Raw genomic sequence first — 18361 nt, forward strand, 5'->3', positions numbered from 1 at the left:
ACAACAGAGAATGAATGGTAAAAAAACAAACACGAGTTCATGTACTTGTCTCTAAAGTCAGGTGTGCAGTCGAGTTTTGAATTTCGTTCAAATATGTTTTCAAACTTGATTTTGTGAGCCCAGAATACTTTTGCTGTATGTAGAAGTCGTTATACGACGGCCGTGAGAGTGAATTGATTTTTTAATATCATTATTACAATGAGTTTCTGCTCGGAGTTACTCTCCTTCTCCCCCGGATACATAATGGAACAGCCCGAGTCCCGCCCTCTCCCCAGTTTCGCGGCAAAAATACCATGTAGGTGTGGCAGAATCTCACTGTCCCGAGAAATGAGTTTTCAAGGTTCTGTGCTTTAAAATCCAACTACTGTACTGCAGTGACTGCAACAGAGAGGTAATAGCAAAGTTGCATCTGGAAACATTTGGCGCCTACATGTTTAGGATTTTCCTACATTAAGACAAAATTGAACAAATCTATATTCAGAAAGTATTCAGACCCCTTGACTTTTCCCACAATTTTCCTTGTTCTAAATTGATAACAAAAATAAATCTGCAATCTACACACAATACCCTACAATGACTAAGTGAAAACAGGTTTTTAGAAATGTTTGCATATTTCAAAAAAATATAAAACAGAAATACCTTATTTACATAACTATTCAGACCCTTTGCTATGAGACTCGAAATTGAACTCATGTGCATCATGTTTCCATTGATTATCCTTGAGATGTTTCTACAACTTGATTGGAATCCACCTGTGGTAAATTCAATTGATTGGACATGATTTGGAAAGGCACACACCTGTCTATATAAGGTCTCACAGTTCACAGTGCATGTCAGAGCAAAAACCAAGCCATGAGGTCAAAGGAATTGTCCGTAGAGCTCCGAGACAGAATTGTGTCGAGGCACAGATCTGGGGAAGGGTACCAAAAAATGTCTGCAGCATTGAAGGTCCCCAAGAACGCAGTGGCCTCCATCATTCTTAAATATAAGACGTTTGGAACCACCAAGACTCTTCCTAGAGCTGGCCACACGGCCAAACTGAGCAATTGGGGTAGAAGGGCCTTGGTCAGGGAGGTGACCAAGAACCCGATAGTCACTCTGACAGAGCTCCAGAGTTCCTCTGTGGAGATGGTTGTTCTTCTGGAAGGTCCTCCCATCTCTGCAGTACTCCACCAATCAGGCCTTTATGGTAAAGTGACCAGACGGAAGCCACTCCTCAGTAAAAGGCACACGACAACCCGCTTGGAGTTTGCCAAAAGGCACCCAAAGGACTCTCAGACCATGAGAAACAAGATTCTCTGGTCTGATGAAACCAAGATTGGCCTGAATGCCAAGCGTCATGTCTGGAGGAGACTTGGCACCATGCCTACGGCGGTGAAGCATAGTGGTGGCAGCATCATGCTGTGGGGATGTTTTTCGGCAACAGGGACTGGGAGACTAGTCAGGATCGAGGAAAAGATGAACGAAGTAAGATACAGAGAGATCCTTGATGAAAACCTGCTCCACAGTGCTCAGGACCTCAGAGTGGGGCAAAGGTTCACCTGCCAACAGGACAACAACCATAAGCACACCTCTAAGTCAACGCAATGTCCTTGAGTGGCCCAGCCAGAGCCTGGACTTAAACCCCGATCAAACATCTCTGGAGAGACCTGAAAATAGCTGTGCAGCGACGCTCCCCATCATCCACCCTGACAGAGCTTGAGAGGATCTGCAGAGAAGAATGGGAGAAACTCCCCAAATACAGGTGTGCCAAGCTTGTAGCGTCATACCCAAGAAGACTAGAGGCTGTAATCGCTGCCAAAGGTGCTTCAACAAAGTACTGAGTAAAGGGTCTGAATACTTGTGTAAATTTGCTATTTTTTTAATATTTTTATACATTAGCAAAAATGTCTAAAAACCTGTTTGGGCTTTGTCATTATGTGTAGATTGATGAGGGGAAACATTTTTTAATCAATTTTAGAACAAGGGGTCTGAATTATTTCCAAATGACTTGAAGACTTGTCTTCCACTGAAATAAATGACAGGGTTTGTAATGTATGCACAGGGAGGCAGTGGTGATGTCACCTCACGCTTAATGAGAAGTGAAAATGAGAAACAGCTGTTTTATTTTATTATTTTCTTTCCTCTCTTCTATCATTTCTCTCCTACTCCTCCATCCTCTCGTCCTCCTCTCTGATAATATTCAGAGACAGTGACCATCGACACAATGTTTATTATGACATAAAAGCTATAATTTATTCATACATAATCTCCAGTAAAACTTTGACGTAGTAAACCTCTCTTTAGAAAAGACGTGTGGCTTCAGCAGTTAGGGACGGGGAACATACTGCTCTGCCCTTTCCTTTCTCCCGCTGTGTATGAAGACATCATATTGTGGAAGGTAGGCCTACCTTTAAAACAGATCAATAATTACATCTCAAACATCATAATAACATTATGCATATTTACAAATCAACAATATTACAGTGGTATAAAGCCTTAGAGAAAATCTGAAATGGCACACTATTCCCTGGCTTATTTAGTGCACTACTTTTAACCAGAGCTCCCTATTCCCTATATAGTGCACTACGTTTGACTAGGGCCACATAGCTCTGGTCAAAAGTAATGCACTATATAGGAAATAGGATGCAATTTGGGACACACTCTTAGTGTCATCTTGCATTGTGATCTGGTGGGGTTGTCACGTCATGCAAACAACAACATTCTTTAAAACAGAACTTTACATCATCATGGCAAGAAAACAACAACACCCCTCCGTCTCTTCTTCATTCATCTTTGTTCTCTTCCCCCCCATTTTGAAATCACATAGGACAGTAACAATCCCTGGACCAACTCCACTCCCTAGTCTCCTGTTTTAAACATTACAGCATTTCAGCTCAACCAGCAAACCTTTTTGGACACAGTTCAATGTATTTACACATATGTCCTGCAAATCTTTACAGAGGTCTGTCTTTATACAGCTCCGGTGTGATATGGCACACAGGACTGTCACATTCTGTAGAGAAATATAAATAAACAAAATATTACAATAAATAGTTATATAGCACTACTGCCCTGCTTCTACACACCTGAACACTGTACATGTGATGAACTTGATCAGTCAGTGTGAATACCACAGGCCTTAACAGTGATGTACTTGGTCAGTCAGTGTGAATACACCAGGCCTTAACAGTGATTTACTTGATCAGTGTTGAATGCATTGACTGTGTTTGAACCAAGGCAATGTTGCCTAGTGAAATCTGTGTCTAACAGGCATTGAAACCGCTCTTCAGTCAGTAAAAGTGTAATAACAATGTAATAATAATCTCTATAATACCGTGATATTAACGCCCAATAACAATGTGTAATAGTAGGACCTTTATGTTGTGGTATGACAGGAGCAGAAATGATGAGGGCTTTGTGGTTTCTACAGATACAAATAAAAAGGGATGTGTGTAATCTGTATATGGCATCTCTCCCCCATCCGGACATTTGGCACTGTCATCCAGAGGCATATCTCACCATGTGGCCTGAACACATACAGTATACATCTGCTGTACGTCTACTGCATGATTTCCAGTCATATACTAACAGTTACTATCTACAGTCTTTTGACTGTTTCCCTACTGAGGATCATTAATATACAATGAAACTAATTGTTAACTTAAGACCAGAAACACAATCTCAGTAACTGTACAAACTCCTCTGGAGAGTAGCTTAAAAACAGTATTCATGACAGAACAATAAAGAATGGCCGTCTGTCTTCTCCTTGGTCTTTGTCGTCCGTCAAAGTTTGACCTTCATAGAAAAACAGTCTGAATCAGGTTGACAGATATACATTTTCAGTCTGAACGCCGTCTCAGTGTGCAGCTCTGTGGTTGGCTGGCTGAATCAGGATGCTGAACTGTGATTGGCTAAGAGCCGGGTGGCTTGCATGGCACCTTCAACACAAAGTGTATTTTCTGTGTGTGTGTTCAGGCGCGAGGCTCCAGCTTGTGTGACAGTTGGAACAGTGTCTGTTGATTGTCGATGATGTGGAGGTAGTGAACGCTCGCCCTGACCTCTGCACTGTCGCTCCCCACCACCTCGTTACCTAGGAGACAGACAGATACATACACACGCACACACACACACACAGACAAAAACACTGAAGCTGTATGACTTCACCAGCAGAGACTGAACAGAACAACATTACAGAAACACAGACAGACAGAAAGAAAGATACAGACAGAAAGAGACAGAAAGAGAGACAGAAAGAGAGCCAGACAGAAACAGACAGAGACAACATACCGAGTTGGTCGCTTTGGCAGTGGCGAATCAGACGCACTGTGTCGGCGATCATGTGCTGAGGGGGCGGGGCATAGAAGAGCGTCAGTCACCATGATAACGGTTACTAAACACAGACAGACAAACATTCACACACACAACAGACATGTCATGACTCACCAGTTTCTGGAAGTTGACCAGGTTGTCCTGAAAGGTTTTGTTTCCCTCGTGGATAAAGGTGATGTCTTTCAACAGCAGGGGCATGAAGGGGATCTTAGGAGGCTTCATCTTCTTGAAGGCATCTCTGTAGGCCTTATGGTTCAGAGATGGGTCCTGGAGAGACAACGAGGAGAGGTTAGGAGTCAGGGTAAGATTAGTGGTTAGAGGTCAGAGGTTAGGCTTAGGGTCAAGTGGATGTGAACCTAGAGACTGATACACTAATAGTCTCAGAATATTTTGTTCCTTAATTCATGACCTTCTCCTAACTATTTTCCACCAGCCTATCAGGACAAATATTACTTTAAACCAATGATAATGAGTCTTACTGTGATCAGCTCCAGTTCAGAGAAGATCTTCTTGAATTTCCCCGGAACTTTCTGAAAGTAAACGTATGGAACAGATACACACCATCAGAGTACACACACACACACACACACACACACACACACACACACACACACACACACACACACACACACACACACACACACACACACACACACACACACATTTACCTCCCAGGTTATGTTGAGTCTACTGACGGCTGCTGTGTTGAGTCCCATGATGATGGCAAATGCTGAGTTCAGGTTCCTTTGGGCCTTACAGCTACATAACACAAAACAGGGATTAGTTGTGTGTGTCCCCATGTGTGTGTGTTTGATTGTCTAAAGTGTGTGTGATCTCTTACTGCGCTGCAATCTTGATGAACTTCTTGAGCAGCTGGACTCGTTTGTTGAGTGACACACACATCAGGACCTCAGACATGACCCACTGCTGGACCTCGTTGCAGCGCTGCAGCAATACAGATAGCCCCTCCCGGTGGCTGCCTCCGGTACTACAGCTCATTGTAGAATACACCAACTCCTGCTGCAGGGGGGAAAAGACAGAGAGTTGAGTGTGTATGTGTATGCGTGAGTGTGTAGTAAAGTTCCTCCAGTGTGTGTGTGTGTTACCTCGTGTATGGAGTTGAAGAGGTTCCAGTCCAGTTGTGTGAGAACAGCAGCCATATCCCAGGTGTTGATACCCAGCAACCTCACTGTTCTCCTACTCAGCTCACTGTCTGTTAGAGGGGCCTACACACACACACACACACACACACACACACACACACACACACACACACACACACACACACACACACACACACGTTAAGAGTAGGTAAGTGTTTTTTTTGTCTTTTAAATACTTGAGTTTGATTTGATTTAGTAGTGCAACACACCCCACCCCAGGTAAGCTGAATCGAGGTCCCCTATAGCCTTTGTTTAAAAAATAAATACCATTTATCAGTGAATGACCACAATCAAATTATTCGTAACCGTAATCTGGGTGTTAATTACCATAATATGTGTGAGGTCCCTCCGACAGACCATCAGTTTGCTCTGTGGCGTCAAAGTCTCAGAATACACATATTGACCAGCCTGTAACATCCTCCTCTCTACAGGGGGAGAGCGAGAGAGAAAAGTGGGGAGAGTGAAAAGGAGTGTGTGTGTGTGCACCTCCAGTGTGTGAGTACCTTCAGTGGGTGTGTGTACCTTCAGTGGGTGTGTGTGTGTGTGAGTACCTTCAGTGTGTGTGTGTACCTTCAGTGTGTGTGTGTGTGTACCTTCAGTGTGTGTGTGTGTGTGCCTTCAGTGTGTGTGTGTGTACCTCCAGTAGGTGTGTGTGTCATCAGCACCATGTCCTCCTCTGGTCGGTCCATCTTCTGACCCACAATCCTCAGCAGCTCTGCCACGCTCAGCAAAGAGTGTGTGTAAACACACAGGTACGAATCAGCACTTACATACACACGACACAGCACTGGAACACACACACACACACATAGCGTTAACACATCATAAAACATATTTTCAGAAGGCTTTTGATTGGGTGAATAGAGGAGACCTCCTTGCTTTTAGACTAATTCAAATGGGAATTGATGGAAGATTCTATGATACCATCAAAGTCTTACTGTGATCAGCTTAATGACCTCAATGACCTCAGGACTGGCTGGTTTCCAACCCTTTACGGTGTAAAGCAGGGAGACCTACTCTCATTCACTTTATTTGCAATATATGTTAATGATTTAGCCCTACAAATCAAACATGCTAAACTTGGTGATGAAGTTGTGGATATATTCCTGGGCATCTTGTTGTATGCTGATGATATACATTATATGTACAAAAGTATGTGGATGCCCATTCAAATTAGTGGATTTGGCTATTTCATCCCGTTGCTGACAGGTGTATAAAAGGCTGTTTCATCCTGTTGCTGACAAGTGTATAAAATTGAGAACACAGCCATGCAATCTCCATAGACAAACATTGACAGTAGAATGACCTTACTGAAGAGCTCAATGATTCTCAACGTGGCACCGTCAACAAGTCAGTTTCCAACAAGTCAGTTCATCAAATTCCTGCCCTGCTAGAGCTGCCCCAGTCAACTGTAAGTGCCCTTTGTAAGTGCCCTTTGTGAAGTGGAAACGTCTAGGAGCAACAACGGCTCAGCCGCAAAGTGGCAGGTCACACAAGCTCCCAGAACGGGACCGCAGAGTGCTGGAGCTCATAAAATTGTCTGTCCTCGGTTGCAACACTCACTGCCAAGTTCCAAACTGCCTCTGGAAGCAACATCAGCACAATAACTGTTCGTCGAGAGCTTCATGAAATTGGTTTCCATGGCCGAGCAGCCGCACACAAGCCTAAGATCACCATGCACAATGCCAAGTGTCGGCTGGAGTGGTGTAAAGCTTGCCGCCATTGGACTCTGGAGCAGTGGAAACGCGTTCTCTCGAGTGATGAATCACACTTCACAATCTGACAGTCCAACAGCCGAAACTGGGTTTGGCAGATTCCAGGAGAACGCTACCTGCCCGAATGCATAGTGCCAACTGTAAAGTTTGGTGGAGGAATAATGGTCTGGGGCTGTTTTTCATGGTTCGGCCTAGGTCCCTTAGTTCCAGTGAAAATAAATCTTAATGCTGCAGTATACAATGACATTCTAGATGATTCTGTGCTTCCAACTTTGTGGCAACAGTTTGGGGAAAGCCCTTTTCTGTATCAGCATGACAATATCCCCATGCACAAAGAGATCCATACAGAAATGGTTTGTTGAGATCGGTGTGGAAGCACTTGACTGGCCTGCAGAGCTCTGACCTCAACCTGACAGAACACCTTTGGGATGAATTGGAACGCTGACTGCGAGACAGGCCTAATCGCCCAACATCAGTGCCCAACCTCCCTAATCCTCGTTGCTGAATGGAAGCAAGTCCCCACAGCAATGTTCCAACATGTAGTGGAAAGCCTTCCCAGAGGGGTGGAGGCTGTTATAGCAGCAAAGGGGGGACCAAATCCATATTAATGCCCATGATTTTGGAATGAGATGCGTGACAAGAAGGAGTCCACATACGTTTGGTCATGTAGTGCAGTTGTCCTTGCCGAGACATTAGAGGACCTCCAGAATATGTTGAATATTGTTAAACTATGGTGTACTAAATTGAGACTGGCGATAAATCAAGAGAAGACCCAGGTTGTTCATTTCAGAAAGAAAGGGGTGCAGTGAAGTGCACACAACCTTTGTTTTGGTTCAACCCCATTATTGTACACTGGGCTCTATAAATATCAAATAAAATACAATTTTATTAGTCACATGCACCGAATACAACAGGTGAGGTTAGGGGTCCACTTACTTATGGACCCCTAACCGACAATGCAGTTAAAAAAATATGGATAAGAATAAGAAATAAAAGTAAAGTAAAAGTAATTCAAGATCAGCAATAAAATAACAATAGCGAGACTATATACAGGGGGGTACATGGTACAGACTCAATGTGCGGGGGCACCGGTTAGTTGAGGTAATATGTATATGAAGGTAGAGTTTTAAAGTGACTCTGCATAGATGATAACAGAGAGTAGCATCAGTGTAAAAGATGGGGAGGGGGGGGGGAATGCAAATAGCCTGGGTAGCCATTTGATTAGGTGTTCAGGAGTCTTATGGCTTGGGGGTAGAAGCTGTTTTAGAAGCCTCTTGGACCTAGACTTGGTGCTCCGGTACCGCTTGCCGTGCGGTAGCAGAGAGAACAGTCTAAGACTAGGGTGGCTGGAGTTTTAAACAATTTTTAGGGCCTTCCTCTGACACTGCCTGGTATAGAGGTCCTTGGTTTCATTCTGGATGAACACATGCCCTTTGAAGATGCCATAATATCGCGAGCAGATTCTGCCGGTTAAGCTTTGGGGTCAGTGTTAAACAAAATGATCTTGGTTACTGTGCTTATTTTCAGCTAAAACTCCTGTGTGTGTCCAGGGATGGACTATGCAGCTGGGGTTTGGGGTTCCAAAGTAAGCACTAATTGCAACAATGTTTAAAACAGAGCCATCTGCTGCTTTTTTGGTGTGCACCACAGGAGGTTGGTGGCACCTTAATTGGGGAGGACCTACTCGTGGTAAAGGCTGGAGTGGAATCAGTGGAATGGTATCAAACTGACTCCAAACCTGGCCATCTGTGGGGATATGGGTTGGGAACCATGTGTGGTTAGGCAAAAGGTGACATGATACATCTATGGAACAGACTGATAAATATGCCAGAACACAGAATCACAAAAAAAGTGTTTGACTGGGACCTTACTCATAACCATCTGTGGGATGGAGAATTGTTATCCATTTTTTGTGAAACTGATTTGCAGAATACACTGAATATATAAAACATTATGAACACCTGCTCTTTCCATGACATAGACTGACCTGGTGAATCCAGGTGACAGCTATGATCCCTAAATGATGTCACTGTTAAAACCACTTCAATCAGTGTAGATTTTTAAGCCTTGAGACATGGATTGTGATTGTATTTCTATTTACTATGGATCCCCATTAGCTGCTGGCAAGGTAGCAGCTACTCTTCCTGGGGTCTAGAAAAATTAAGGCAGTAATACAATTTCAAAAACACTACAAAACATTCACATCAGATTTCACAACACACTAAGTGTGTGCCCTCAGGCCCCTACTCTACTACCACATATCTACAACACAAAATCCATGTGTATGTGTGTGCATAGTGCAGTGCGTATGTTATTGTGTGTGTGTGTATGCATGTGTCTGTGCCTGTGTTTATGTCTCTTCACAGTCCCCGCTGGCCACTTTGCGCCAGGAGAGATTGACATGCATATTATTAATATTAGCTCTCTGTGTACATCCAAGGGCCAGCCGTGCTGCCCCGTTCTGAGCCAATTGCAATTTTCCTCGGTCCCTCTTTGTGGCACCTGACCACATGACTGAACATTAGTCCAGGTGTGACAAAACTAGGGCTTGTAGAACTTGCCTCATTGATAGTGCTGCTAAAAAATCAGAGTAGCGCTTTATTATGGACAGACTTCTCACCATCTTAGCTACTGTTGTGTCAATATGTTTTGACCATGACAGTTTACAATCCAGGTAAGGGGCCTAGACTGCTGCCCTCTTGATCTACCTGGAGAGGCTTCCACTAAAGAACTCCCTCTGTGATCTGTTAGACAGCTGTATCATTCAGAGGGTGAATGGGCAAGACAAAATATCTAAGTGCCTTTGAATGGGGTATGGTAGTAGGTGCCAGGGGCACCGGTTTGTGTCAAGAACTGCAATGGTGCTGAGACTTTCATGCTCAACAGTTTCTCATGTGTATCAAGAATGGTCCACCACCCAAAGGACATCCAGCCAACTTGACACAACTGTGGAAAGCATTGGAGTCAACATGGGTTAGCATCCCTGTGGAACGCCCTGACGAATTGAGTCTGTTCTGAGGGCAAAAGGGGGGGTGCAACTCAATATTAGGAAGGTGTTCCTAATGTTTGGTATACTCAGTGTACAGTGCCTTGCAAAAGTATTCACTCCCCTTGCCGTTTTTCCTATTTTGTTGCATTACAACCTGTAATTTAAATGGATTTTTATTTAGATTTCATGTAATGGACATACACAAAATAGTCCAAATTGGTGAAGTGAAATGAAAAAAATTACTTGTTTCAAAAAATTCTAAAAAATAAAAAACGGAAAGTGTTGCGTGCAACATCACTAAACAAGGGGCACCACCAAGCAAGCGGAACTATGAAGACCAAGGAGCTCTCCAAACAGGTCAGGGACAAAGTTGTGAAGTACAGATTAAGGTTGAGTTATACAAAAATATCCAAAACTTTGAACATCCCAGCGAGCACCATTAAATACATTATTAAAAAATTTAAAGAATATGGCACCACAACAAACCTGCCAAGAGAGGGCCGCCCACCAAAACTCAGGGACCAGGCAAAGAGGGCATTCATCTGAGAGGCAACAAAGAGACCAAAGATAACCCTGAAGGAGCTGTAAAGCTCCACAGCGGAGATTGGAGTATCTGTCCATAGGACCACTTTAAGCCGTACACTCCACAGAGCTGGGCTTTACGGAAGAGTGGCCAGAAAAAATAATCAAACAAGTTTGGTGTTTGCCAAAAGGCATGTGGGACACTCCCCAAACACATGGAAAAACGTACTCTGGTCAGATGAGACTACAATTTAGCTTTTTGGCCATCAAGGAAAACACTATGTCTGGCACAAACCCAACACATCACATCACCGAAGAACACCATCCCCACAGTGAAGCATGGTGGTGGCAGCATCATGCTGTGGGGATGTTTTTCCTCGGCAAGGACTGGGTAACTGGTCAGAATTGAAGGAATGATGGATGGCGCTAAATACAGGGAAATTCTTGAGGGAAACCTGTTTCAGTCTTCCAGAGATTTGAGACTGGGACGGAGGTTCACCTTCCAGCAGGACAATGACCCTAAGCATACTGCTAAAGCAGCACTCGAATGGTTTAAGGGGAAACATTTAAACGTCTTGGAATGGCCTAGTCAAAGCCTAGACCTCAATCCAATTGAGAATCTGTGGTCTGACTTAAAGATTGCTGTACACCAGCGGAACCCATCCAACTTGAAGGAGCTGGAGCAGTTTTGCCTTGAAGAATGGTCAAAAATCCAACTTGCTAGATGTGCCAAGCTTATAGACATACCCCAAGAGACTTGCAGCTGTAATTGCTGCAAAAAGTGTCTCTACAAAGTATTGACTTTGGGGGGGATGAATAGTTATGCACGCTCAAGTTCTGTTTTTGTTGTATTATTTCTTGTTTGTTTCACAATTAAAAATATTTTGCATCTTCAAAGTGGTAGGCTTGTTGGGTAAATCAAATGATACAAACCCCCCCAAAAATATATTTAATTCCAGGTTGTAATGCAACAAAATAGGGAAAATGCCAACGGGATGAATACTTTCGCAAACCACTGTATATTCAGGAACAAATTAGCATGTGGTGTTAACCAAATCAAGGACAAAACCACAAGGGAAAATGGGCAGCTTATATTTGGTTTAAACCTAAACTTAGAACGTACACTCTCACCAACGAGAACTACACCCCTGAACCATATGTCCTCCTGAACCTAACAAAAAACCAAACGTCCGTTTGTGCACCACTCAGATCCGGCACCCTCGCTCTGGCTGCAGAGACGTGTAATTTAACAGATTGTCCGAAGAGAGAATTTAACCTACTGTGTGAACTTGGGCAAATCGAAACGGAAATCAATTTACGGTAGTGTTTTATTGCGCTCTGGATGGCGATCTGAGACATGTTATTTTTTGTAAAAATGTTGGTGATAAACCTGAAGTATTCTGCTTACGGGACGAGCAGAGGCTTGAATTCAGACAGGGCGTGTTTGAGATTGATCAGTTATGTCACAATGTACACAATGTACTGAGAAATGTACTGGTTGTGTAGTGTGGCTAGATGGTAGCTGGTTGTATAGTGTGGCTAGATGGTAGCTGGTTGTGTAGTGTGGCTAGATGGTAGCTGGTTGTATAGTGTGACTAGATGGTAGCTGGTTGTGTAGTGTGGCTAGATGGTAGCTGGTTGTGTAGTGTGGCTAGATGATAGCTGGTTGTGTAGTGTGGCGGTAGCTGGTTGTATAGTGTGGCTAGATGGTAGCTGGTTGTATAGTGTGGCTAGATGGTAGCTGGTTGTATAGTGTGGCGAGATGGTAGCTGGTTGTGTAGTGTGGCTAGATGGTAGCTGGTTGTGTAGTGTGGCTAGATGGTAGCTGGTTGTGTAGTGTGGCTAGATGGTAGCTGGTTGTGTAGTGTGGCTAGATGGTAGCTGGTTGTGTAGTGTGGCTAGATGGTAGCTGGTTGTGTAGTGTGGCTAGATGGTAGCTGGTTGTGTAGTGGGACTAGATGGTAGCTGGTTGTGTAGTGTGGCTAGATGGTAGCTGGTTGTGTAGTGTGGCTAGATGGAAGCTGGTTGTGTAGTGTGGCTAGATGGTAGCTGGTTGTGTAGTGTGGCTAGATGGTAGCTGGTTGTGTAGTGTGGCTAGATGGTAGCTGGTTGTGTAGTGTGGCTAGATGGTAGCTGGTTGTATAGTGTGGCTAGATGGTAGCTGGTTGTATAGTGTGGCTAGATGGTAGCTGGTTGTGTAGTGTGGCTAGATGGTAGCTGGTTGTGTAGTGTGGCTAGATGGTAGCTGGTTGTATAGTGTGGCTAGATGGTAGCTGGTTGTGTAGTGTGGCTAGATGGTAGCTGGTTGTATAGTGTGGCTAGATGGTAGCTGGTTGTATAGTGTGGCTAGATGGTAGCTGGTTGTATAGTGTGGCTAGATGGTAGCTGGTTGTGTAGTGTGGCTAAATGGTAGCTGGTTGTATAGTGTGGCTAGATGGTAGCTGGTTGTGTAGTGTGGCTATATGGTAGCTGGTTGTATAGTGTGGCTAGATGGTAGCTGGTTGTGTAGTGTGGCTAGATGGTAGCTGGTTGTATAGTGTGGCTAGATGGTAGCTGGTTGTATAGTGTGGCTAGATGGTAGCTGGTTGTATAGTGTGGCTAGATGGTAGCTGGTTGTATAGTGTGGCTAGATGGTAGCTGGTTGTATAGTGTGGCTAGATGGTAGCTGGTTGTATAGTGTGGCTAGATGGTAGCTGGTTATATAGTGTGGCTAGATGGTAGCTGGTTGTATAGTGTGGCTAGATGGTAGCTGGTTGTATAGTGTGGCTAGATGGTAGCTGGTTATATAGTGTGGCTAGATGGTAGCTGGTTGTATAGTGTGGCTAGATGGTAGCTGGTTGTATAGTGTGGCTAGATGGTAGCTGGTTGTATAGTGTGGCTAGATGGTAGCTGGTTGTATAGTGTGGCTAGATGGTAGCTGGTTATATAGTGTGGCTAGATGGTAGCCGGTTGTATAGTGTGGCTAGATGGTAGCCGGTTGTATAGTGTGGCTAGATGGTAGCTGGTTGTATAGTGTGGCTAGATGGTAGCTGGTTGTATAGTGTGGCTAGATGGTAGCTGGTTGTATAGTGTGGCTAGATGGTAGCTGGTTGTATAGTGTGGCTAGATGGTAGCTGGTTGTATAGTGTGGCTAGATGGTAGCTGGTTGTATAGTGTGGCTAGATGGTAGCTGGTTGTATAGTGTGGCTAGATGGTAGCTGGTTGTATAGTGTGGCTAGATGGTAGCTGGTTGTGTAGTGTGGCTAGATGGTAGCTGGTTGTATAGTGTGGCTAGATGGTAGCTGGTTGTATAGTGTGGCTAGATGGTAGCTGGTTGTATAGTGTGGCTAGATGGTAGCTGGTTGTATAGTGTGGCTAGATGGTAGCTGGTTGTATAGTGTGGCTAGATGGTAGCTGGTTGTATAGTGTGGCTAGATGGTAGCTGGTTGTATAGTGTGGCTAGATGGTAGCTGGTTGTATAGTGTGGCTAGATGGTAGCTGGTTGTATAGTGTGGCTAGATGGTAGCTGGTTGTATAGTGTGGCTAGATGGTAGCTGGTTGTATAGTGTGGCTAGATGGTAGCTGGTTGTATAGTGTGGCTAGATGGTAGCTGGTTGTGTAGTGTGGCTAGATGGTAGCTGGTTGTATAGTGTGGCTAGATGGTAGCTGGTTGTATAGTGTGGCTAGATGGTAGCTGGTTGTGTAGTGTGGCTAGATGGTAGCTGGTTGTGTAGTGTGGCTAGATGGTAGCTGGTTGTATAGTGTGGCTAGATGGTAGCTGGTTGTATAGTGTGACTAGATGGTAGCTGGTTGTATAGTGTGGCTAGATGGTAGCTGGTTGTATAGTGTGGCTAGATGGTAGCTGGTTGTGTAGTGTGACTAGATGGTAGCTGGTTGTATAGTGTGGCTAGATGGTAGCTGGTTGTATAGTGTGGCTAGATGGTAGCTGGTTGTATAGTGTGGCTAGATGGTAGCTGGTTGTATAGTGTGGCTAGATGGTAGCTGGTTGTATAGTGTGGCTAGATAGCTGTACAGGCTGTGATTATTGTATGTATATCATTTGGAAAACGTTATTTTGTTTTGATTACAAAGAAAATGTCACTGTGTTTAGTAGTGTCTTGTAGACCCATGTGGGCTGGGCACCTCTAAGCGTATGACACTTCAATATATCATATCAATCAAAATCAATAATATCAATCACATACAATCACAGCATCACGTGTGTGTGTGTTCTCACCCTCTTTGGTGTCAGCTCGAGGGAAGCGGAGTGGCAGACTGTTCTCCTTTAAACTAAGCTGCTGGAACAGAGGCTTACTCTGGAGAGACAGACAGAGAAATAGAGGGATGAAGACAGAAGGGAGGGGAGAGAGAGGGATAGGGAGAAAGAATGAGAAAGAGAGAGGGATAGAGAGAGATGGAGAGGAGAGAGGGAGAAGGGACATAAACCATTAGATTATAAAAGGGATACTTTAGGATTTTGGCAATGAAGCCATTTATATACTTCCTCAGTGTCAGATTGAACTCGTGGATACAATTTTTATGTCTCTGCGTGCAGTTTGAAGGAAGTTGCTAACTAGTGTCAGCGCAATGACTGGGGGAGTCTATGGTAACGGCTAGCATGCTAGTAGACACCATAGCCTTCCAGTCATTGTGCTTACGCTAGTTAGCATTTGCTCGCAAAACTAGCTCTTACCTCCATTCATACTGGATGCAGAGACATAACAATGCAATCCATGAGTTCATCTGACTCTGGGGAAGTAGATAAAGGATTTCACTGCCAAAATCCCAAAGTATCCCTTTAACTTGGCAGTGACAGATCATTTTCGTCTACCAATTTCCCCCCCCCCCCCCCATTTTCTCTCTCTCCCCTCGCCCTTCTTCCATCCCTCTCACCTTTTGTTGTGGAGGACATTCATCCACTGTGCTGAAACAAAAACAAACAGAGAAACAAATAAACAACTCCATATTTGCTTGTTCATAAATAAAGATTTACTTGAGAATTGAAGCTTCTGTTTCCTCTATCCCCCCACAGACAAACCGTAGGCTGTGCTCATGTCTCATAAACAATGGCGTCCTTGTGCTGTACATGCACACACAAACACACACTCACTGTCTACGTCGTAGAAGCTTCTGGAACTCCTTCATGTCTTTCTCCAGAGACGGAAACTCATAAAGATCCTCTAACACACACCTGGAGAGAGTCTGACACACACACACACACACACACACACACACACACACACACACACACACACACACACACACACACACACACACACACACACACACACACACACACACACACACACACACACACCTCTAACTGACACTTAGAGATATATTTAGGTTTAAGTATTGTAAATGTATGTGCAGACATGTGCCAGGGAGAAAACAAAGCTGCAAGCTCACAAGCACACAAACACTTAAGTTATCGCTGTCACTGACATGCAGAATATAACTCCTTTCCTTCCTGTTACTAGGCAGCTATTACCCTCACAAACTGGTTACCAAACCTGTGTGTGTCTCCTCCTACCTTCATGAATGCCTTGATGTGTTCGTCCTCTCGTAGAAAGTCCTTATATAGGCGTGTCCAGTGAGCAACTAGGTGTAATACTTTCCTCTTCCTATAGAGGGCCTCCTTTCCATCCTCCTGACCTTGACCATGCACACTGCTGTAGGTGGGACAAGTTAAGGACAATACACACTACACAGAAAAACAGACAGACAGACACACATGCAGTGTGTAAAGGATATTGTCCGAGCAGGGCCTGACAGAGGTCATTGGTCGTCATGAACACTAGGTACGTCAACAGGAAGTCATCCAGCAGCAGCTCTGAAACAGGAAATGCATCACAGGTCACGAACCTCTATATCTCAGACAGTGAGAGAAAGACAGGAACGTTGAAAGAGGGTTTGTGTCAGAAGGGCGTGGGCCAGATTAGAGTCCACAGTAACATGTTATTTGAGCTCTGAAGGCAGCGGCATAACCGCTAGACTTCCCCAGGCCCACCTACAGTGAGGGAAAAAAGTATTTGATCCCCTGCTGATTTTGTACATTTGCCCACTGACAAAGAAATGATCAGTTTATAATTTTAATGGTAGGTTTATTTGAGCAGTGAGAGACAGAATAACAACAACAAAATCCAGAAAAACGCATGTCAAAAATGTTATAAATTGATTTGCATTTTAATGAGGGAAATAAGTATTTGACCCCCTCTCAATCAGAAAGATTTCTGGCTCCCAGGTGTCTTTTATAAGGTAACGAGCTGAGATTAGGAGCACACTCTTAAAGGGAGTGCTCCTAATCTCAGTTTGTTACCTGTATAAAAGACACCTGTCCACAGAAGCAATCAATCAATCAGATTCCAAACTCTCCACCATGGTGGCAAAACCCTTGTTGGCAATCACAGAGGTCAGACGTTTCTTGTAGTTGGCCACCAGGTTTGCACACATCTCAGGAGGGATTTTGTCCCACTCCTCTTTGCAGATCTTCTCCAAGTCATTAAGGTTTCGAGGCTGACGTTTGGCCACTCGAACCTTCAGCTCCCTCCAAAGATTTTCTATGGGATTAAGGTCTGAAGACTGGCTAGGCCACTCCAGGACCTTAATGTGCTTCTTCTTGAGCCACTCCTTTGTTGCCTTGGCCATGTGTTTTGGGTCATTGTCATGCTGGAATACCCATCCACAACCCATTTTCAATGCCCTGGCTGAGGGAAGGAGGTTCTCACCCAAGATTTGACGGTACATGGCCCCGTCCATCGTCCCTTTGATGCGGTGAAGTTGTCCTGTCCCCTTAGCAGAAAAACACCCCCAAAGCATAATGTTTCCACCTCCATGTTTGACAGTGGGGATGGTGTTCTTGGGGTCATAGGCAGCATTCCTCCTCCAAACACGGCGATTTGAGTTGATGCTAAAGAGCTCCACTATGGTGTCTACTAGCATGCCAACGAGAGCGTACAGGTCGCAGTCGTGGGTAGTATATGGGGCTTTGGTGACAAAACGGATGGCACTGTGATAGACTGCATCCAATTTATTGAGTAGGGTATTGGAGGCTATTTTGTAAATGACATCGCCGAAGTCGAGGATCGGTAGGATTGTCAGTTTTACGAGGGTATGTTTGGCAGCATGAGTGAAGGATGCTTTGTTGCGAAATAGGAAGCCAATTCTAGATTTAACTTTGGATTGGATATGTTTGATGTGAGTCTGGAAGGAGAGTGTACAGTCTAACCAGACACCTAGGTATTTGTAGTTGTCCACATATTCATAGTTGTCCACACAAGTCAGAACCGTCCAGAGGTGCAGGTGCAGGCAGGTGCAGGCAGCGATCGGTTGAAGAGCATGCATTTAGTTTTACTTGTATTTAAGAGCAGTTGGAGACCACGGAAGGAGAGTTGTATGGCAAAGAAGCTCGTCTGGAGGGTTGTTAACACAGTGTCCAAAGAAGGGCCAGAAGTATACAGAATGGTGTCGTCTGCGTAGAGGTGGATCAGAGAATCACCAGCAGCAAGAGCGACATCATTGATGTATACAGAGAAGAGAGTCGGCCCAAGAATTGAACCCTGTGGCACCCCCATAGAGACGGCCAGAGGCCCGGAGAACAGGCCCTCCGATTTGACACACTGAACTCTTCCGGTGAACCAGGCGAGGCAATCATTTGAGAGACCAAGGCTATCGAGTCTGTC

At 44.4% G+C, this 18361-nt stretch overlaps 1 protein-coding gene across 2 annotated transcripts in view; it reads right to left on the reverse strand.

Annotated features, from left to right (window-relative positions):
* Positions 1-2088: 2088 nt before the first annotated feature.
* Positions 2089-18361, reverse strand: part of LOC139373672 (Rap guanine nucleotide exchange factor (GEF) 5a) — a 73598-nt gene continuing 57325 nt past the window's right edge. For both annotated transcript variants that reach the window (XM_071114506.1, XM_071114507.1), the window contains exons 12-25: positions 16434-16512; positions 16213-16357; positions 15790-15881; positions 15573-15603; positions 14917-14995; positions 6112-6261; positions 5802-5899; positions 5418-5537; positions 5153-5331; positions 4980-5070; positions 4791-4841; positions 4426-4578; positions 4270-4324; positions 2089-4072 (exon numbers count right to left, since the gene is read on the reverse strand). In XM_071114506.1, coding sequence (XP_070970607.1) covers positions 3954-4072; positions 4270-4324; positions 4426-4578; positions 4791-4841; positions 4980-5070; positions 5153-5331; positions 5418-5537; positions 5802-5899; positions 6112-6261; positions 14917-14995; positions 15573-15603; positions 15790-15881; positions 16213-16357; positions 16434-16512 — 1442 coding nt within the window. In that variant the 3' untranslated portion in view covers positions 2089-3953. The remainder of the gene's footprint in view (positions 4073-4269; positions 4325-4425; positions 4579-4790; positions 4842-4979; positions 5071-5152; positions 5332-5417; positions 5538-5801; positions 5900-6111; positions 6262-14916; positions 14996-15572; positions 15604-15789; positions 15882-16212; positions 16358-16433; positions 16513-18361) is intronic.

Source organism: Oncorhynchus clarkii, chromosome 18 (assembly GCF_045791955.1).
Source record: "Oncorhynchus clarkii lewisi isolate Uvic-CL-2024 chromosome 18, UVic_Ocla_1.0, whole genome shotgun sequence".
Taxonomy (NCBI): Eukaryota; Metazoa; Chordata; class Actinopteri; order Salmoniformes; family Salmonidae; genus Oncorhynchus; species Oncorhynchus clarkii.